The sequence below is a fragment of the Gopherus evgoodei genome, chromosome 10 (assembly GCF_007399415.2).
Source record: "Gopherus evgoodei ecotype Sinaloan lineage chromosome 10, rGopEvg1_v1.p, whole genome shotgun sequence".
NCBI lineage: Eukaryota > Metazoa > Chordata > Testudines > Testudinidae > Gopherus > Gopherus evgoodei.
In genome coordinates, this window is record NC_044331.1 from 81,428,725 (window position 1) to 81,446,362 (window position 17,638).

Consider the following 17,638-nt stretch of genomic DNA (forward strand, 5'->3'; position numbering starts at 1 on the left):
TTCCTCAAGAATCAGTCTTGGGACCAATCTTATTTAACATTTTTATTACTGAGCTTGGCATAAAAAGTGGGAGAGAGTGTGTTAATAACATTTGCAGATGACACAAAGTTGAGAGTTATTGCCAATATGGAGGACCGGAATATCATACAAGAAGACCTGGATGACCTTGTAAACTGGAGTAATAAAAATGGGATGATATTTAATAGTGCAAAGTGCAAGGTCATCCATTTAGGGACTAACAACCAGAATTTCTGCTATAAAGCTGGGGACTTAACAGTTGGAAGTGACAGAGAGGAGAAAGACCTGGATGTATTTGCAAATACAAGGGAGAGTCCTTGGGGCACCTTAGAGACTAACAAATTTATTTGGACATAAGTTTTTGTGGGGTTGCTACTTTCTACTCCCATAAAACCGAACCCCCTTACCCCTCCCCTTCTCCAATCCCCCCCCCCCCCCGTCGTTCCCTCTCATCAGTCTCACTCCCTCCCTCATTTTCAATGGGCTGGCTGAGGTGGGGGCTCTGGGGTGGGGCTAGAAATGAGGGGTTCAGGGTGTGGGAGGGGGCTCCAGGCTGGGGCGGGGATTGTGGTGTGGGGATATGGGGTTCTGGTTGTGGGTGCAGATGCTGGGGCAGGGGCTGGGGACGAGGGGTTTGGAGGGCAGGAGGGGGCTCCAGACTGGGGACAAGGGGTTTGGGGTATGGGGGGGTGGTCAGGGGTGTGGGATGGGGTATCGGGGCTCTGGCTGGGGACGAGGGGTTTGGGGTATGGGGGGGTGGTCAGGGGTGTGGGGGTGCTCTGGGCTGGCGATGAGGGGGCAGGAGGCGGGTCTGGGCTCGGGCAGGCCTGTGCGGACTGGGGGGGTGAGGTCTCTGGGGTAGGGCCCAGGCCCAACTACTGTCGCTGCCCCCTACAGCCCGGCGCCTCTGGATGCCCCCCTCCCCCATTGTCTGGCCCAGATGGAACCTTCCGCACGCAGCGCCAGGACCCAACATGGCCGCCGCAGCGCCTGTCACGTGACCCCTTAGCGGATCGTTAAGTCCTGGCGGAAGCGCCGCTGCCGCTGCCAGGTCCCCGGCCCGCCCCGCCGGGTCGCGGCGCCGGAAGTCCTGCCCGGCGCATCAGCCGCGAGAATTGAAAGGCGACGGCGGCCGCTGTTGGCGGCAGAAGGGCAGTGGCGGGGTGGGCGCTGTGTGAGGGTGTGGTGGGGGGTGGAAAGAGAGAGAGCGCGCGCTGGGGGAGGGGGGGTCTGGGGTTCCGGGGACAGTGGGGGGCGGGGGGGTCTGGGGTTCGGGGACAGTGGGGGGCGGTCTGGGGGGTCTGGGGTTCGGGGACAGTGGGGGGCGGTCTGGGGGGTGGGGGCGAAGGGAATGGTCTCTTCAGCCCGGTCCTAGTTTTCTTGGGCTAGTTCTGCAGGAGCAGTTTAAATCACGAGTCGGAAGTCCAAATATTTTTTTTTAAAAACTTTCTAGCTCCCTGAATGTGGAGCTTTCGGTGTTGTGAGTGGTGTTTGTATGAGATCTGCAGAGCTGCCAGCCAAAGCACCGGGGCCCTTTAAAGGCTACTAAGATGAGCAGGGTGGCCTAGGTGATAGAGCATTGCACTAAGGCTCTGGAAACCTGAGTTTTGTTCCTAGCTGTGCCACTGGCCTGCTGGGCAGCTTTGAGCACCCGTGTCCCCTCTGTGAGCCTTAGTTTCCTCATTTGTAAAATGGGGATAATGACACTCACCTGCATTGTAAGCACTTTGAAGTGTTTTGAGGAAAAGCTCTATATTATAAGCAATGTATTTTAGCAAAGTGCAAAGTTTATTTCTCTCCTCTAGTCCCGAATTGCTTTTTCTTTTTGAGATTAGGTATCATGGGCCCAGAGCAAGGAGTTGCACAAGAGGAAAATGTGATCCTGATAAGTGATGATGAAGCTGAGAGTCCTCTCGGGAACTCAGTCCTGTTAGTTGAACCATTGCGTAAGTGTTGTGCTTTTGCCTTATGTAAGTCTCTGCAAAGAGACTTTTTTAAGTTCAGATTTGTTTGCCAGTGTTTGTAGTTCTAAAATAATCAAAGTGTGAGGGTGTTGTTGCAGTGTATAAACACCACAAAAACAAAGAAGAAAATTGACTAACCTGGGGCAGCAAAAATAATATAAAAAAATAAAACAGGGTACAAACAAAATGTTTGTAAATGCATTTAGTAAACAAACTGGGAAAATAAGAATTTCCTTTCTCTCTTAGCAATATTTACAAAAGCAGGTACAAAATACACATTAAAAAAAAAAAAGATGAATTTTGTAAGTGGACTGTGTCTCTCTCAAATTGGTGTCTATTACATTTAATTACCTTAAAGTGCAAAGAATACTTAAGGAAAGGTATTTTAAGTGGATTTGGTAACTGTTACCCCAGAATCTAAATGTTCATCAGAAAAAGTGGAGCCTTTTCTCTCAGGGGAGAGAGAGAACACATCCTTGAGTAGTTCTTAGGGTTTTTTGTTTGGTGTATGGTGGGTTTTTGCTTTTTGTTTTGAAGTCTCCTAAATAGCGATAACTTGCCTGTCCTTTACCATTCAACTTAGTGAATCCTATCTGCATGAAACTAGAAATGGAAATAGCACGTTAGGTCATCTGGTCCCTCTCCCCATGGAAAGTGAGCTAAGCCAGACAAATATAAAACAAATTTTAGTCATCTTTTGCCATTTAATGATCCTTCATTTTGTTAAGTTTAAAATGCGGAGAAGTAGTTGAAATGCAGGAAATCTTCAGGCTTTAGCAGCAGAAACCGTTATTATGTAGTAAGTGAACAAACTGGGGAGAATCAGGAGGGTCACTAATACAAGGACGAGCTGTGTGATATTAGTGCTTATGCTGCTAGAAAATGAGATTTTTTTCAAAAACAGAGAGAAAGCACAAGGTTCTCCCAGTATTTCACATCTTTTAAAAAAAATTCAACTTAAGATCTCCAGAAATGTTAACTTTTTTTTTTTAAGCACTAAGTAGTTTTAAGTTGTTAACAAGTTTCCTTAAATCCGGCTGGTTTGTGTATCAAAGTACCAGTAGGATTTCCAATGCCTGTCCTGTATCAATGTGAATAACCTCTTTAATTTCTGTTATGGTAGTGCCAGTCATAGACCGGGACCCGATTGTGCTTGTCTCTGTTCAAACACTGAACAAAGACAATCTTTGCCCCAACATGCTTAATGAATAAAAGCCAATAGTTTTGGTTTTAACTAAATCTGAAACCATTTTGCTCTGAAATAAATCACAATGTATTTCCCTTTTTACAGAAAAACCTATACTGGAAGACAAGAAAGCTGAAGAAATTGTGGATGAGGAATGTGAACTAGTAGTTACTTTCTGTAAACAAGGGAAAGTGATGCCTCATGGAAGATATGACTGTATGACACACCCATTTGAGTATGTTGAGTAGCACAGTGTCTACTATGGGTTTCCTCTTTTATAGGGAATAATACCAGATTTTTTTTATTGATATTTTGTGTACATTTATTTAATTTGTACTAAATTTCAGTAGAAGAGTCTGAAAAAGCCCCATATCAGTGACATTTTTTTTTTTTTTTATGTCTAGAAAATTTAAATCATATAATTGCAATCAGGGCACAGATCAATGTCTCAACTTTCCTGCTGGGCCACATGCTATTCTCAAATATTGTGGTGTTTTGTTTTTTTGTGTGTGTGCCTTAGTGCTATATATTAAGTGTTACCGGTGTAAGTTTATTTGCTGATTGTGTTAAATAATTGTGGCAGGGTTTTAATAATCAGAAAAACTGTCATGAAGTAGAAGAGGAACAGAACAGTTATTTAGTATATACTATAAATAATTTTCTGCTTTATCAACTTACAGGCGAGCAGAGAGTGAAACACGTTCACCCCTTGAGAACAATGCCAATATCTGTGATCAGTGCTACTGCTACATTTGTGATAAGCTAGCTTCTGAGGTAAGGAAGGGCTTGAGGTGTAGTTATCAAACACAGACTTGAGTTGTCCAAAGTGAATTATATAATAGGAACCATAAGAATGGCCATACTGGGTCAGACCAAAGGTCCATCAAGCCCAGTATCCTGTCCTCTTATACAGGATCTAATTAAAACAATAAATAATATAACATTGAGTATTTTAACATAGTTTCCTAAACATCAAATAATTGTCTCTTCAAATTGCTACTAAAACAGCTTACTAGAACAATTTCTGTAAACTTATGGGGCCAGATCCTCAGCTGGTGTAGCTCTTGTTTGTTTTGGTCGCAATGGTGGTGGCTTGCATTGTGTATTCTGTGGAAGTAACCTCTGATTCTCTCTCTTCCCCCCACCCCTCCCGGATTAGCTTTATATCAAAAATATTCAGATTTCTCCGCTTTTTATTGCAGACAGGTTAAAAAAAAAGGCTAAAATTTAAAACAAATGTGCAATTCATCAAAATATTCCAGCTCTTTACCCAGATTTTAGGGAAGTTTTGAACATGGAGCCAAGTGTTCTATAGAAAATGGTTCATTAGCTCAAACGTAGCTTAAAATATTGTCAGGTTTTTTTTCTATATTCACTAAACTTAGCGAGTTTAAACTATATACCTTTCCTCCAGGAATGACAGCGCTTTATGGATACTAAATAATTGAGCCTCACAACATCCCTGTGAGTTAGTTACACAAGTACAAAGGCTTAATCTTTTGAAGATCCAGTTCCCACTCTTTCTATATCAGTCTGCTTTTCATGTAATTCCTCTCCTGTAATAGTATCAACCAACAACTGGAAATATGCACTCTTCAGTATCTTAAATTTGGAATTTGAGCACACTGGGAATTGAAAGAAATATACTAAAGAGTAAATAAAACTAAAATCTCCGTGCTCACAACCAATGAGACAGTGGCTGTTTTATATTCTTTAGTCTAGGTCTGGTGATGTGAGAGAAGTACTATGTAATTTTGACATAGTAGATTTATCCAGGAGGTTTATAGTGTAGATTATGCCTTTCCAGGCACAGATATGTTACTTACAGTTTGTAAAATCAGCTAACGTTTGCATATGAATATGCAGTAGCTTAGTATAAAAGATACCTAGCAATATGGTTGCAATGTTGACCTCGCTGAGCGAGAGATCATAGCTAATTTTTCTTTTGGTTAACTTAAATGCAATTTTTTCTCTTCCTTTCCCCTCTTCCCCTCTTAAAACAGTGCCAAAACTGGACAGCTCCTTCTCACTGTCACTGCAATGCACATAACAAAAGCACATTCTGGAGAGACCAGCGTGGTTTGGCCTTGGCTGGTGTTCTCGTGATGTTCAACTTGGAGCTCACAGATATAGATGCAGACCTTCGACATGGTGGTAAGCATTATGCTTTTGCGCTGTCTCAAAATCAGCGAGGTTTATTATATAATATATAGAACTTTTTATGAGCATAACTCTTCTAGAAGAAAATATATTTCAACACTCTTTCCTCCTCAATCCCCCAGGAAACCTTCTGATAAAGTTTATTCATGAACTTTCAGTGGAATATAACACATATCTGGTTGGTGAGAGAGTGTCTCCCAATTCACATGAATGTTTCTGTCACCCAAAGCGGGGACCTGGGCAATGTAATATCTGCAGACAGCGCCATGTGGAGCTTATATACAGGTAACTCTGAGAGGGTTCAGTGAATTTCCAAGGAATATTGTTTAATTCACAGGGATTTGCTTTCCAGAAAATAAAGCACAGTTAGACTCATCACAACCTAAGGTTAATAACTTAAACCATGCATAGAAAACTCACTTTTTCCCCCCTTCCCCAGTTAGGTGAGACCAGGATCCAGTTCAAACGAACCCCTAAGCTTTACCTTCTGTCCTTGTGTGACCAAATATTGAACAGTTTTTCCTCACTGTTTATAATTCATGGAAGTTTAAAATTAAATTCTGCTTCCTGACTAGATTCTTTTTTTAATGGGGTAGAGGGTCCAATTTCAATCCCAATACATTCCTTTTAAATGTTGCTGTTTTACTTTAAACGACTTGTCTTTCTCTTGAAAGAATCTGAAGTGTCGTGACTAGTCAATTTAAATGCTAACTATAGTATTTTGTGCGAACACTTTTCATGCTGACAAACCAGTTCAGTGCAGATATACTTCACTGTAAGGACTTTTAATTCTCTTAGATATTCTGGCGTTTTTGCACTGGTGACAACATTTTTAAATCAGGCAGAAAAAGAGAATCCTAAAGCTGCTGCTGTCATGCTCCTGGGAGCAGCCAAAGAAATAGCACTTCATAAGGACCCTGCTCAGTAAGTATTCCAGTTCACCATCTAATCCCCAAGCCCCTTTGCTGTAGTTGTAGCCGTTCGCCCCAGATGATTTATTACTGAATAATGGCAGAGCTTAAAATAATTTTAAATCAAAATGAGAGAGAAGCTGGAAATCCCAAACAAAGCGGGAGGATGGTTTAATAGTTAATTAGATTGCAACTTGTGCTATCTGGACTTCTTTTATGAGCTTGGGCCAGTCACTCTATCTCTCTGTTTCAGTTCCCCATCTTTAAAATGAGGAATAATTTCCCATCTCTGTTTTGTGTGTTGAGCTTGTAAACCCCTGCCTTGAAGAGCTATCTCTTGCTATATATTTGTACAGTGTCTAGCACAATAGATGCCCTCACTTCAGTCAAGGCTTTAAGCGCTATGGTAATACAGATGATATTAATTGTAGAAAGTACTCAATGCGTTGAGTTTATTATAACTCTGCAAATACTTTGGAATAGTTTCTAATAAAGTTCAATGGGGCAGAATGCAATCTGTTTATGGAAACTAGTTTTCACTTGTTTCTCTTGTCAATTTGATTGCTTTAAAACCAGTCCTAGAAAGAGTATGTAAGCACTGAACTAATGCATTTGTGTTAGGAACTTGCAAAATCTTGGTGTCTCTGAATCTTTGAGGATGGCTGTACCTTGTCTAATGGAAAGGTAAGACTTCGGTTAGTATCGTGTGAGATTCAGATGTCAATGGGATAGTGGCTGGCTGCAAAGTTTCTGCAGCTGTGTTACAAAGTACATTAACACATCAGATCCTCAAAGGCCATCTTCAGTTACTGAAGGGTTTAAAATGGCTTTGGTGCTCAAAATCTAAATTTCCTCATCTAGAATTCCTTAAAGGTGAATTGTATAGCTCTAACAGTAAGTAATACTAACTGTATCCATAATGTTACACAATTAATTATATTATATAAACCAGGATATATCAGTAGAAAAGGTTAGTTAAAACTTACCACTCTACTAAATTTCTTCCAAAGCCTGAGGAATGGAGACATGTAACACAAATTTCTTTGCTTAACTCAATTCTTACTTTAGCTTTTCAGTTTACTTTTAACAGTAAATCCACCAGCCACAAAGATAAGAACTGATTTTTGAGAAGACTTAAATCCTTTCCCTCCCACTGTTTCCCTAATTTAAACCAATGGCCAGGTGCAGCCTACATCTGTCATCAGTATAAATGACGGCTTTTTACATTAGAGAAATAATTCTTTACAAAGGTAATGCCTTATCATTCACATTATATACTGTATGTGACAGGAACCATCATCTTGTTCTGTGTTTTGTACAGCACGCAGCCCCAGGGGCCCTGGTTGTGACTAGGGCTTCAAGAGAATAAAAACATGATCTTGAAGGAACATGAAATAGGATTCGCCCCCCAATTTTCCTTGATTTGTTTTGGAACTCCCACTTGAGTAAGGAACAGTGAAATCAAGTGTATTTTCGCCACCACTCTTGCAATATCAATGGTTGATGTCAGAATGGACTTGCTACTCGCTGCTACATACCTATTAAATGTTTTGTAATGGCATTTGAAGTTACTTATTTAAAAGGACAGTGTCCATTTAAAATATTTTACTTTAAAAAAAAAAATCTCAAATTTTAAATCGAATTGATTTTTTTTACCACTACTGTTCTGTTTTGTTTTTGAAATTTGACTACAAGTGATCTATCTAATTTGATATACACTGGCATGATGCTGTAGGGTTTATGTCATGAACAGTGCAGGAGGATCTTTGATTTAAAAAAAAAACACAATAAATACTTGACTTTTAAAAACAGAAAACTTACAACCAGTGTAAGTGTGATGGCTGTTTGCCCCATCCCACATGTGCCACCTGAAACTGGGGTACCACTGAGCCCTCTGACTCACCGGTCTGGGCTCCCTCTTAGCACTACATTGCTGTGAGAAGTGATAGACCGCTCCTGGTCCTAACTTCCACCAGCATTCACACAGGCAAATCTTGACTTTGTTTTCCAGTGACCCCTCACATGACTCATCTTGTACAAATTGCATCATAATTATGTCATCGTCGTACCCCCACGATGAATACGAGGTGTAGTGTCACAGTAAATCTTGTACAATTGTTTGGATTAAAATATGGATTTTGTCTAAAAAGTGTCCCTTTGAAATTTTTTATAAAACACTATAGACTTGTTCCTAATCAGAAAAGGAAACTGACCTAGTGAACAATTCAGCTGGCTTCAAAAGATGTTACTCACATCGCTGACTTTTAAAACTAGTTTATTTTTGTAAATGCAGGATTACAACACAACTTCAGAGGATGCTCGTGCTGTGTGAATTTCCAAAAGTTTTATATGAAAAATTCATTAGTTTTTTCCAGACTATCTCACTTCCCTGTCACTGCTATGCCTTCTCAAATAGGTATGTTCTTTGCTTCTATTGACTAAATGTTATTACTCGGTGGACTTGAATGTACTCAAGTGTGAAAGGGAGTATTTACACGTTAAATCGATTGAGGTTTCTAATGTGTTGCTGCAACAGACTGTGGCCAACAACCTGAACTCTTGAAAACTGTCCAGAGGCAAAGCCTGGCATGTAGTTTAATAGAAACTAGTTAGTTTCCTACTAAATACACCTCTGCCCTGGTATAACTCTGTTCTCAGGAGCCAAAAAATCTTACTGCGTTATAGGTGAAACCACGTTATATCGAATTTGCTTTGATCAGCCAGAGTGCACAACCCTCCTCCTCCCCCCCCCCCCCCCGTGCGCTGCTTTACCGCATTATATCCAAATTCATGTCATATTGGGTTGTGTTATATCGGAGTAGAGGTGTATTCCTTTCACTGGCAGTCTGGGAAATGGAAGCTTAAACAGTAGGGCTACATCAGGCTTACTTTTATTTGCCTTTAGAAGTCACTGCAGAAAATGGTCACAAGTTTGTAATAATTATGTAAGCATTCATTATGATATCTCATATCTTCATAACACACACATTGTCAAAATATTGTCTGGCTAATGTTCTGGTACTTCCAAACAAAATGACTGAAATTTCTTGGAAAAGGCTACATGGTGTCACGCGTATGTGGTTTGTGGACATTTAAATTAGAACTGTCAGCACTTGGGTGGCAAACAACCATTTTTAGATGCAATGGTTATGTGGTCTAGGTTCTTAGGTGGTTTTTAGCTTAGCAAACTCAAGATTTACTGAGTCAAATATACTGTGAGCGTTATGATGACTTAGCGAGAAGGATTAGTCTGGCACGATCAATACAATCTCTGTAGCAACCCACACAAATATCTATTCCAACACAATTTTCTTCTAACAGATAATTGTCCTGAATATTGGTGATGTATTGCACCAAGGACTGCTGCCAGTAACTAGCTTAGTGCCAGTAGCATCACTACTTTATGTTGGTGCTAGTAGCTTCATTCTGCTGCCATGACTAACATGGGATCCATCAAGTTAATTTTCTGAAATAAGTCATAACCTTTAGAAATATTTTATAGCAGTCCATGTTGCACCAAACCTTAACATAATATATATAAAAAAAAAAAGTTGTGGTATTGCAGTGATATGGGTTTCACTTTTTTCTCTGTTTTGTGAATTCTTGTAGTACCTTGCAATAGTTTTTAGAAAAAATATTCTTTAACTTTAATTTTCAGCCTAAATGTGGTGCCATGGGATCATGGATTACTGACAACTGTCTTAAAAGGCCAGAACATCACTGGTCAAAGAACACAGAAAGGAAAGAAAGTATTTCTGTGGGAAGTACTTCCTGTCATACAAGCTCGAGTAGAAAAAATGGAAAACCAGGGACAGTAAGTTCTTATCCGTCTTTTGAGGAATTGCATTCTGCATCATATCAGCTTTATAGAGCATGATGTCTTTCAAACACCTAAAATTGCAGTGTGAGTGTGAGTGTGAGTGAGAGACACACACACACCCTCCCTTCCTCCCTTATTGGTCTTAAAATGTACAACTCACAAAGAAGCTTGCTGCTTCTCTTCTCCACTCCTTTTTTGTCTCCTTAATACCCAGTAATTCTCAGCAGACATGCCAAACCCATGGAAAAAAATGCAGAAATTGGACTTGTTTTTGGCTTAATTGGCTTGCGAGTTGCTAGTTTTTGGCTTGTTGTTTGTTTGGCTTGTAGCTTGCATGTTGTAGCTTTGTTTCTTTTTTTGGATCGGCAAGCAGGGGTAAGGGGGTGAGAGTTGGGTGCACTGCATGCCAGGGGGATCCAGTCACAGAGTGTTGGGGTTCTTAGGGATTGGCTTGTTTTGGCCTTGTTTTGAAATGAGATTATCTTGAGTTTTGGCTTATTGTGAAAGTCAGGATGCTTATTTACTGCATGAAAGCTGGCAACTGTGGTTCTCAGCCAGATGCTGGCATTTAAGATAAAAACTCTTGGTGGGAATGTGACATTCTAATCGGGGTACAGTGATATGAGACTCTCTTGCGCACTGTGTTCTACTGGCTAGAGCAGTGGTCTCCAACTTTTTTATGCCCAAGCCCACTTCTGAATTTAAGGGCAATCCAGGATCTATCCTACTCCTTCTCTGAAGTCCCACCCTCCTCACTCCCTTCTCCCCCCCCCCCCAATCTCCATGGCCTGCTCTCCCCCACCCTCATTCACTTTCATTGGTCTGGGGTAGGGGTTTGGGAGGGGATACGGGCTCTGGGCTGGGACCGTGGAGTTTGCAGTGTGGGGAGGGAGCTCTGTGCTGGGGCAGTGTTGGGGTGTGGGCTTGAAGGGAGTTTGGGGCAGGAGAGGGGTCATTGCTGGGGCAGGGGGTTGGGGTGCAGGAGAGGGTAGGAGGTTGGCTCTGGGAGGTGGATCAGGACTGGGGCTTGGGATGCTGGCTCTGGGAGGAGGCTCAAGGCTGGGGTTTGGGGTGCAGGAGGGAGTATGGAGTGCTGGCTCTGGGAGAGGGCTGGGGTGTGGCCTCCAGCCGGGCAGCACTGACCTCCAGCTGCTTGTGGTCCATGGGACAGCGTGGCTGCCGCTAAGGCAGGCTCCCTGCCTACCCTGGCCCCACACCACACCCAGAAGGGGCCAATGCGAGATCGAGATGGAGCGGGAGATCCTCTAGGTTGGTGACCACTGGGCTAGAGCAAAGAACTAGAAATTAGGACTCTGGGAGCTGTTAGTGTTTCTTCCACAGATTATGACCTCTGCCTCTACCCATCTGTAAAATGGGGATAATACCTATCTCCCAAGGGTGTTGTGAGACTGAATTGATGTTTACGGAGCATTTTGAGATCACTGGATGAAAGGCATTGTAGAAAGCTAGTGAATTATTAGAGAGATTCTTGATCTGCTTCCTGTAAGGCCATAAGTAGTAATGTTAATAGTATCTCTTTGGTTTTGTCTCTGAAACTTCTTACAACATTGATAAAAGCTCGATAGGTCTATGAACATACAATTAATACGTTTGGGACCTGTGCAAATGACTCTTTCAAACACTGTATAAAGATAAATTTTCTTTCTGGGTAAATTGCTATCTGTACTAACTATACCTTTTTCTAAAGGTTAGATCCTGTAATAGCAGCTGCCATTGGGGATAGAATGGAAGCTTTTTCCAATTAAATGTTAATTCAAAACTTTGTATCCATTTTTGTAAGAAAATTCTGTTCCTCTTTTTTTTATATTCATATCCAGTTTGAATGTTAAGGACAATTCATGGTTGTCTAAACAAATCTTGGTGGTCCAATTAAAGATCTGAATGGTTTGGGGCCCCAATCATGTGAGTCAACCCCCTCATTTGATATACCGCCACAGCACTTGCTACCAGAAACGAGATTTCAACCCTCATTGTCTGGCTTCCCTGTTAGTGGTTTCTTCCTTTGGAATTTGTTCCACTGGGAAGTCCATTGGGGAAGCATAGGATAGGTCAGGAGTGGCCAGCCTGTGGGTCTGGAACCACATGCGGCTCTTCAGAAGTTAATATGCAGCTCCTTGTATAGGCACCGACTCCGGGGTGGAGTTACAGGTGCCAACTTTCCCGTGTGCCTGGAGGTGCTCACTGTTCAACCCCTGACTCTGCCACAGGTCCTGCCCCCACTCCACCCCTTCCTGCTCTCTCCCCGAGCCTGCTATGCCCTCGCTCTCCCCCACTCCCCCGAGCCTCCTGCATACCACAACAGCTGATTAGCGGGGCTGCCAGTGGGTGGGAGGTGCTGGGAGTGGGGAATAGGGGGAACCAATGTGTGGGGAGGGCTGCTGACATATTACTGTGGCTCTTCGGTAAATTCTGGCTCCTTCTCAAGCTCAGGTTGGCCACCCTTGGCATAGGTGCTATTAAAACTAGTAATTGTCTCTCTCTCCATTATAACAATGCGCGTGCACACATATCATCTTAATTCCTGTTTTTCATTGGGTGCTGCATATGGAGTAACCTTTGCAGTTAGTCCAAATCACATTAGCCCCATGTAGCTTGGCTAGCTTGGCAATTGAGCTTAAGTACAGGACCAGGTTTGAAGGTCCATGTAGGGGGTGTTAGATCGGGGATGTATACAATTTCGAATGCTTTCAGTTTCTTCAACGCTTCTTGGTATAGTGCAGGGGTGGCCAAACTTACTGACTCTCGGAGCTGCTTACGACAATTTTCAGAAGTTCGAGAGCTGGGGTGCACCTACCAGGGCTTGGGACTTCAGCCCCAAGACCACCCTCCTCGCTGAGCTGAAGCCCTGACACCCTCCTCCCTGCTGCACTGAAGCCAGAGGTGATGTGAGGAGGAACACATGGGGTCACATGTCCTCCCAAAGTTTTGCCAGCATTTGCTGGCCTCACTTGGTCACATGGTGCTGCCGGGCCCCATCCTTGCGTAGCAGCTGCTGGAGCTGGCAAGCTGAGAGCTGTACCTTAAGTAGAGGCAGTGACAAACAGCTGGGAGCTTCAGGGAGAGCCGCTGCTTTTGCTGCTGCATCTGCACGCATAGCTAACACCTGGGAGCTGACGCGAGGGACCACTGAGGGAAAGGGGTGTGTGTGCTTGGGGGATATGACTCAAGCTACTGGGGGGGCTGAACCTTTAAATTGCCCACCTCCTACCCCCTCAGCAGGCACCAGTCATCTGTGGCAGAAGCCCCTAGCCCCAACACTTTGCCATGGGGCAGAAGCCCCAAGCTCCCCTACCAGCCCCTGAGTCTGGTAGGCAGAGAATGCGGGCAGGGGGCCCTCTGGGAGCTGCACTTTAACTATGAAAGAGCCGCAGTTTGGCCATCCCTGGTATAGAGAGAAGGCAAATTCCTACTGATTACACAACTGGTGTTTCCACAGCCGGTACCACAGTAGTGACATTTTCCTAGATTTAAATATTGAATAATTCTGTATTGGTGGGTGCTGCCTTTTTTTAAAATTTATCCAGGGACTTCAGTAGTTTGGGGTTTATCAGAAAACAATGAGATACCAGCAGTTTTATACAGGCCTTTGTTTTCTCTGTACATATGTCTTCTACGTGGGAGCTATTGCTTTGTCTCACTAATTGTCATCAGTATTCCTCATTCATCTGCTCAAAATTTAATGCCTCCTCTTCTCCCTCAGTTATAAGGAAATAGTTCGCTACTTGAAAGCTGTGAAATGCAATGACATTCTAGGGTAAGTGGTTTTTTTAGTTTTTATCTTTGCTTTAAAGATTTCCCTATGTGTGTCTAATCTTCAGTAAAATCACCTTGAAAAGAAATGATTCTGGTTGGCAGACTTTTTTAGTTGCTGAACGCAACATTTGCATCTCTAACAAATATTAGCTGGTAAACATAGTATGATCCAGATTTGATTTTTTTTTTTAAATAACATTTTTAGGCCTAGGTTGACATGAGTAATTAAGTATAGGGGAGGCATGTTTCTTGGAAAACCAATTAGGAAGATAACTAGATCAGCAGGCTGAAAACAGAATGTTTGTGCTAACTAAGATAGGTAAAAGGGTCAGTGAGCTAAAATAGAATGTTTGAACTAGCTAAGATAAGGGGAAGGAACTGTGACAGACTTCCCCAGGGTGCACCGTGGAACTGGGATACTGCTGAGCCCTCTTGCATACCAATTTGGGTTTCCTCTAACACTGTGGCACGTTGCAGACGGCTCTTGGTCATGCACTCTCGCAAACCTTTACACAGGCAGGGACACACCCAGCCACAGTTACATGAATGCGTCTCCTCAGCCACTCATGAACTATCTTAATTAATTAGTGTCTTAAAGTTGGTTGGGCACCTCCCATCTTTTCATGTTCTCTATATGTGTTTATATATCTGCTCACTATGTGTTCCATTCTATGTGTCCAATGAAGTGGGCTGTTGCCCATGAAAGCTTACTAACAAATTTATTTGAGCCTCTCTAAGGTGACACAAGTACTCCTGTTCTTTTAACAATAGAGAGGCTGCAGCCAACTCCTCACAGCTCTCTAGCTTTGCACCCCTGGACTCTGCCATCTTGCCCTGGTCAAAAGCCTGGCCAGTATAAGTTTATTACCCAGTCTGCCCCTCCCTCGGTGTGGAGAAGAGAATGCACCAGTTTTTGTTCCTGAGCAGATCCCCCAAACACTTCTAGCAAAATGCACTGTTTTAGGTGTAAAATATAAAACAAATTTATTAACTACAGAAAGATTAAGTGATTTATAAGTAGTGAACATACAGATCAAAGCAGATTGCATTTTGTTTTATTTCTTAGGTAATCTAAGTTTTACAAACTAGACAGGATTTGAATCAAGCAGAGTACCATGTTAAATAGTACAAACAGTCCACCAAGCTTCCATACACAGGCAAGCTTTATTCTTTCCCACCTCGGACTTCCTTCCCCAGTTCTGTCTTTGTTCCTCAGGTGTTGTGTTGTAGAGGGAGTAAAGCCAAGTGATGTCACTTCCCCCTTTTTAAAGCTTCTTTCATGTGGAGTGAATTTCATTGTCCCAAACAAGCCCCCAGCACAGTTTGTGGAAAAGTATAGGCACCAAAATGGAGTCCAATATCGCATGATTTAGATATATGCCCTTGCATGCTTCGATGAGTCATGGCATCCATTACCCATATTTTGGCTGAAGTGTCTACAGGGAAGCTTATTAGGTGAGGCTAAGCTTTTCCTGTGGCTGTTTTTGTTGATGGGCCATTACCTTAAATAGTTCATTCACAATGTGCTGGATGTAAGCTACTCTGTGGGTGTTACCCAGGAGCAAATACGTTTGAAACACAGATGCATAGTCATTATTAGTAACTTCAGATACAAAAATGATACATGCGTACAAGAAGATAATCATTCAGCAAACCTTAACTTTTCGATTGACACATGACATGTTTTGTAGAAGATGCATCATGTTGTAATCCTGTCATAATGATATCCCTATGGTGAATATGGGGTGCAGAGTGTCACAGGAGCAACCTGTGTAAAATAACAACAAACAAGATAAATTGGGATTGTAAAGAGTAGATTGGACATGGATGGTGCGTAGGCAAGGCATTCTGTAAAGGAATTGGTTCCTACAAAGTAACCAAGCCAATCCCAAAATGTGTAATGCAGCGTATAGTAAATGTAATGAAATGTGTAAATGTACATAAAGGAAGATGGTTTCTCTGTAACCTTGGATCTGTGATGTACCCTACACCCTTCATTCAAGTCTAATCAACTCACTGTAACGTTGCTGTATGCCAAATAAAGATGCCTGCGTGACGAAGTCTGGAGTCAAACTGAATTCTTTGGAAGCCAAGTGGAAAGAGGTCTCAAAGGAAATCCCGGTAATGCTTCCATGTTGTTAATGGCATCCACAAAAATCAAATCTGCAATCCTTTCTTGTATCCAGGTTAAGAAAGCTTAGAGATAAAATTCCATTCTACTTGTGCAAAAGTGGAGACTTCGTTAGTGCTGTACATTCATTGTTGCTTCCCTTCAATAACCTTGCATGCTGTACCGCCTGCCGGATAACCCCTTTCCAGTTTGAGATCTACCTAAAGATGTTCAGAACTGGGAGTGTTACTTGTGGAAATAATTTTCATGACCCTGGAGAGTGGATTTCAATTGGTAAGTATTATTCGTTGAAGTGCTTCTTGCTTCTATCCTTTTGGTACCCCACTTAACTGTGGTTGTCAGTTTTGGATTAAATCTAACATGAGATTTATAGGACTTCCAACTCAGCCATAAATTATCTGGGTTAAAGCATGGTACACAAGTTAGTGAGGAACAATGCTATTTAAGTTTTAGACTCAAGCAGAAATTACTTTGTTGTTTTACCATGCTCTAACTTACACAGATGCTAACCCTTGTCAGCTATTCAGGTCCTTTTTGTTTTTTCTGAAGGGCTGCTTTGTTTAAAAAGTGCTGAGTATTAAACCCTTTCATAAAAGTATATATTACCCACACTTTCATGATGTGTGTGCCTTGTGCCAGACCGTGGAGACACTCATATCCATTTCACTAAAGGCATTTGCTCAAGGTCAAGGCTGATATATCAGGATAATGTGGGCAATGTATAGATTGTGGTTTATTAGAGGGTTTCTGCTGAGATTATTGTGATAATAGACCTTGGTGTACACAGACTTGCCCCACAGGAATGAGTCTGATATCACAAGCTTATTTCACACAAGTCCACTTAGTAGCTATTAGTTGGTGATATTTGTAGGAGCATGGGATATTTAAGCACAATAGTCATGTCCTGTAAACATTCTGTAGCTGGTGAGAGGATTTATTCCATGTGATATGGTTTAGTCTCTTTAATTGCTTGTACATATCCTTAAGGACTTTAGGGGAGTATATTACAACTGATAACTGGAACCTGGAATTGTGGCATGAAATATTGTAAAGTAGTGTGGACACATCTCATTTCTATCCTTTCTTTGCTTTACTGGTGTTTTAAATTATATCCTTACACATACGAGATCACAGCAGTCACCGATTCTGTGACTTTACCAGACCTCTGTAACTTCTTCAGCTTCATGCTGTCAGTTGCCCCCCTCTTCCACCCCACCCCACCCCCCCAGCCCTGCCCCCTGGTTATTTTTAGTAATGTCACAGACGGGTCACTGGCTCCTCTGAATTTTTGTTTATTGCCTGTGACCTGTCTGTCACTAAAAATAACCGTGACAAAAATCTTAACATTAAATATGTAAAAACATTACTGTACTTAATTAAATCTGCCTCCTGTTTTTTTAAATATGCATTTCATTTCCTTCATTTTTATCAGCTTTAAGGAGTTGTCTACTTTTTTCCTCCCTTAGGTTCTCCTGTGAAGAACTCCGTTCTAATTAAGCATGCACTCAAACTCCTTTACTGCAATCTATCATTATACAGAAATGTGAGTGTTTGTATTAATCTTATGCTTCTGCTCTAAGTTTCTATATAACCGCTGTTTGTCTAATACAAGAATACACTATTGAGCAGTGTCAAGGTTTCTTCCCCACTCTGAACTTTAGGGTACAGATTTGG

At 42.0% G+C, this 17,638-nt stretch overlaps 1 protein-coding gene across 1 annotated transcript in view; it reads left to right on the top strand.

The window, feature by feature from the left end:
- Positions 1-1,084: 1,084 nt before the first annotated feature.
- LOC115658662 overlaps positions 1,085-17,638 on the top strand; it is a 28,661-nt gene continuing 12,107 nt past the window's right edge. The window contains exons 1-13 of the mRNA XM_030577934.1: positions 1,085-1,181; positions 1,854-1,964; positions 3,274-3,403; positions 3,849-3,942; positions 5,172-5,322; positions 5,451-5,613; positions 6,127-6,252; positions 6,861-6,923; positions 8,533-8,655; positions 9,898-10,053; positions 13,781-13,834; positions 16,020-16,237; positions 17,431-17,507. Coding sequence (XP_030433794.1) covers positions 1,859-1,964; positions 3,274-3,403; positions 3,849-3,942; positions 5,172-5,322; positions 5,451-5,613; positions 6,127-6,252; positions 6,861-6,923; positions 8,533-8,655; positions 9,898-10,053; positions 13,781-13,834; positions 16,020-16,237; positions 17,431-17,507 — 1,461 coding nt within the window. The 5' untranslated portion in view covers positions 1,085-1,181; positions 1,854-1,858. The remainder of the gene's footprint in view (positions 1,182-1,853; positions 1,965-3,273; positions 3,404-3,848; positions 3,943-5,171; positions 5,323-5,450; positions 5,614-6,126; positions 6,253-6,860; positions 6,924-8,532; positions 8,656-9,897; positions 10,054-13,780; positions 13,835-16,019; positions 16,238-17,430; positions 17,508-17,638) is intronic.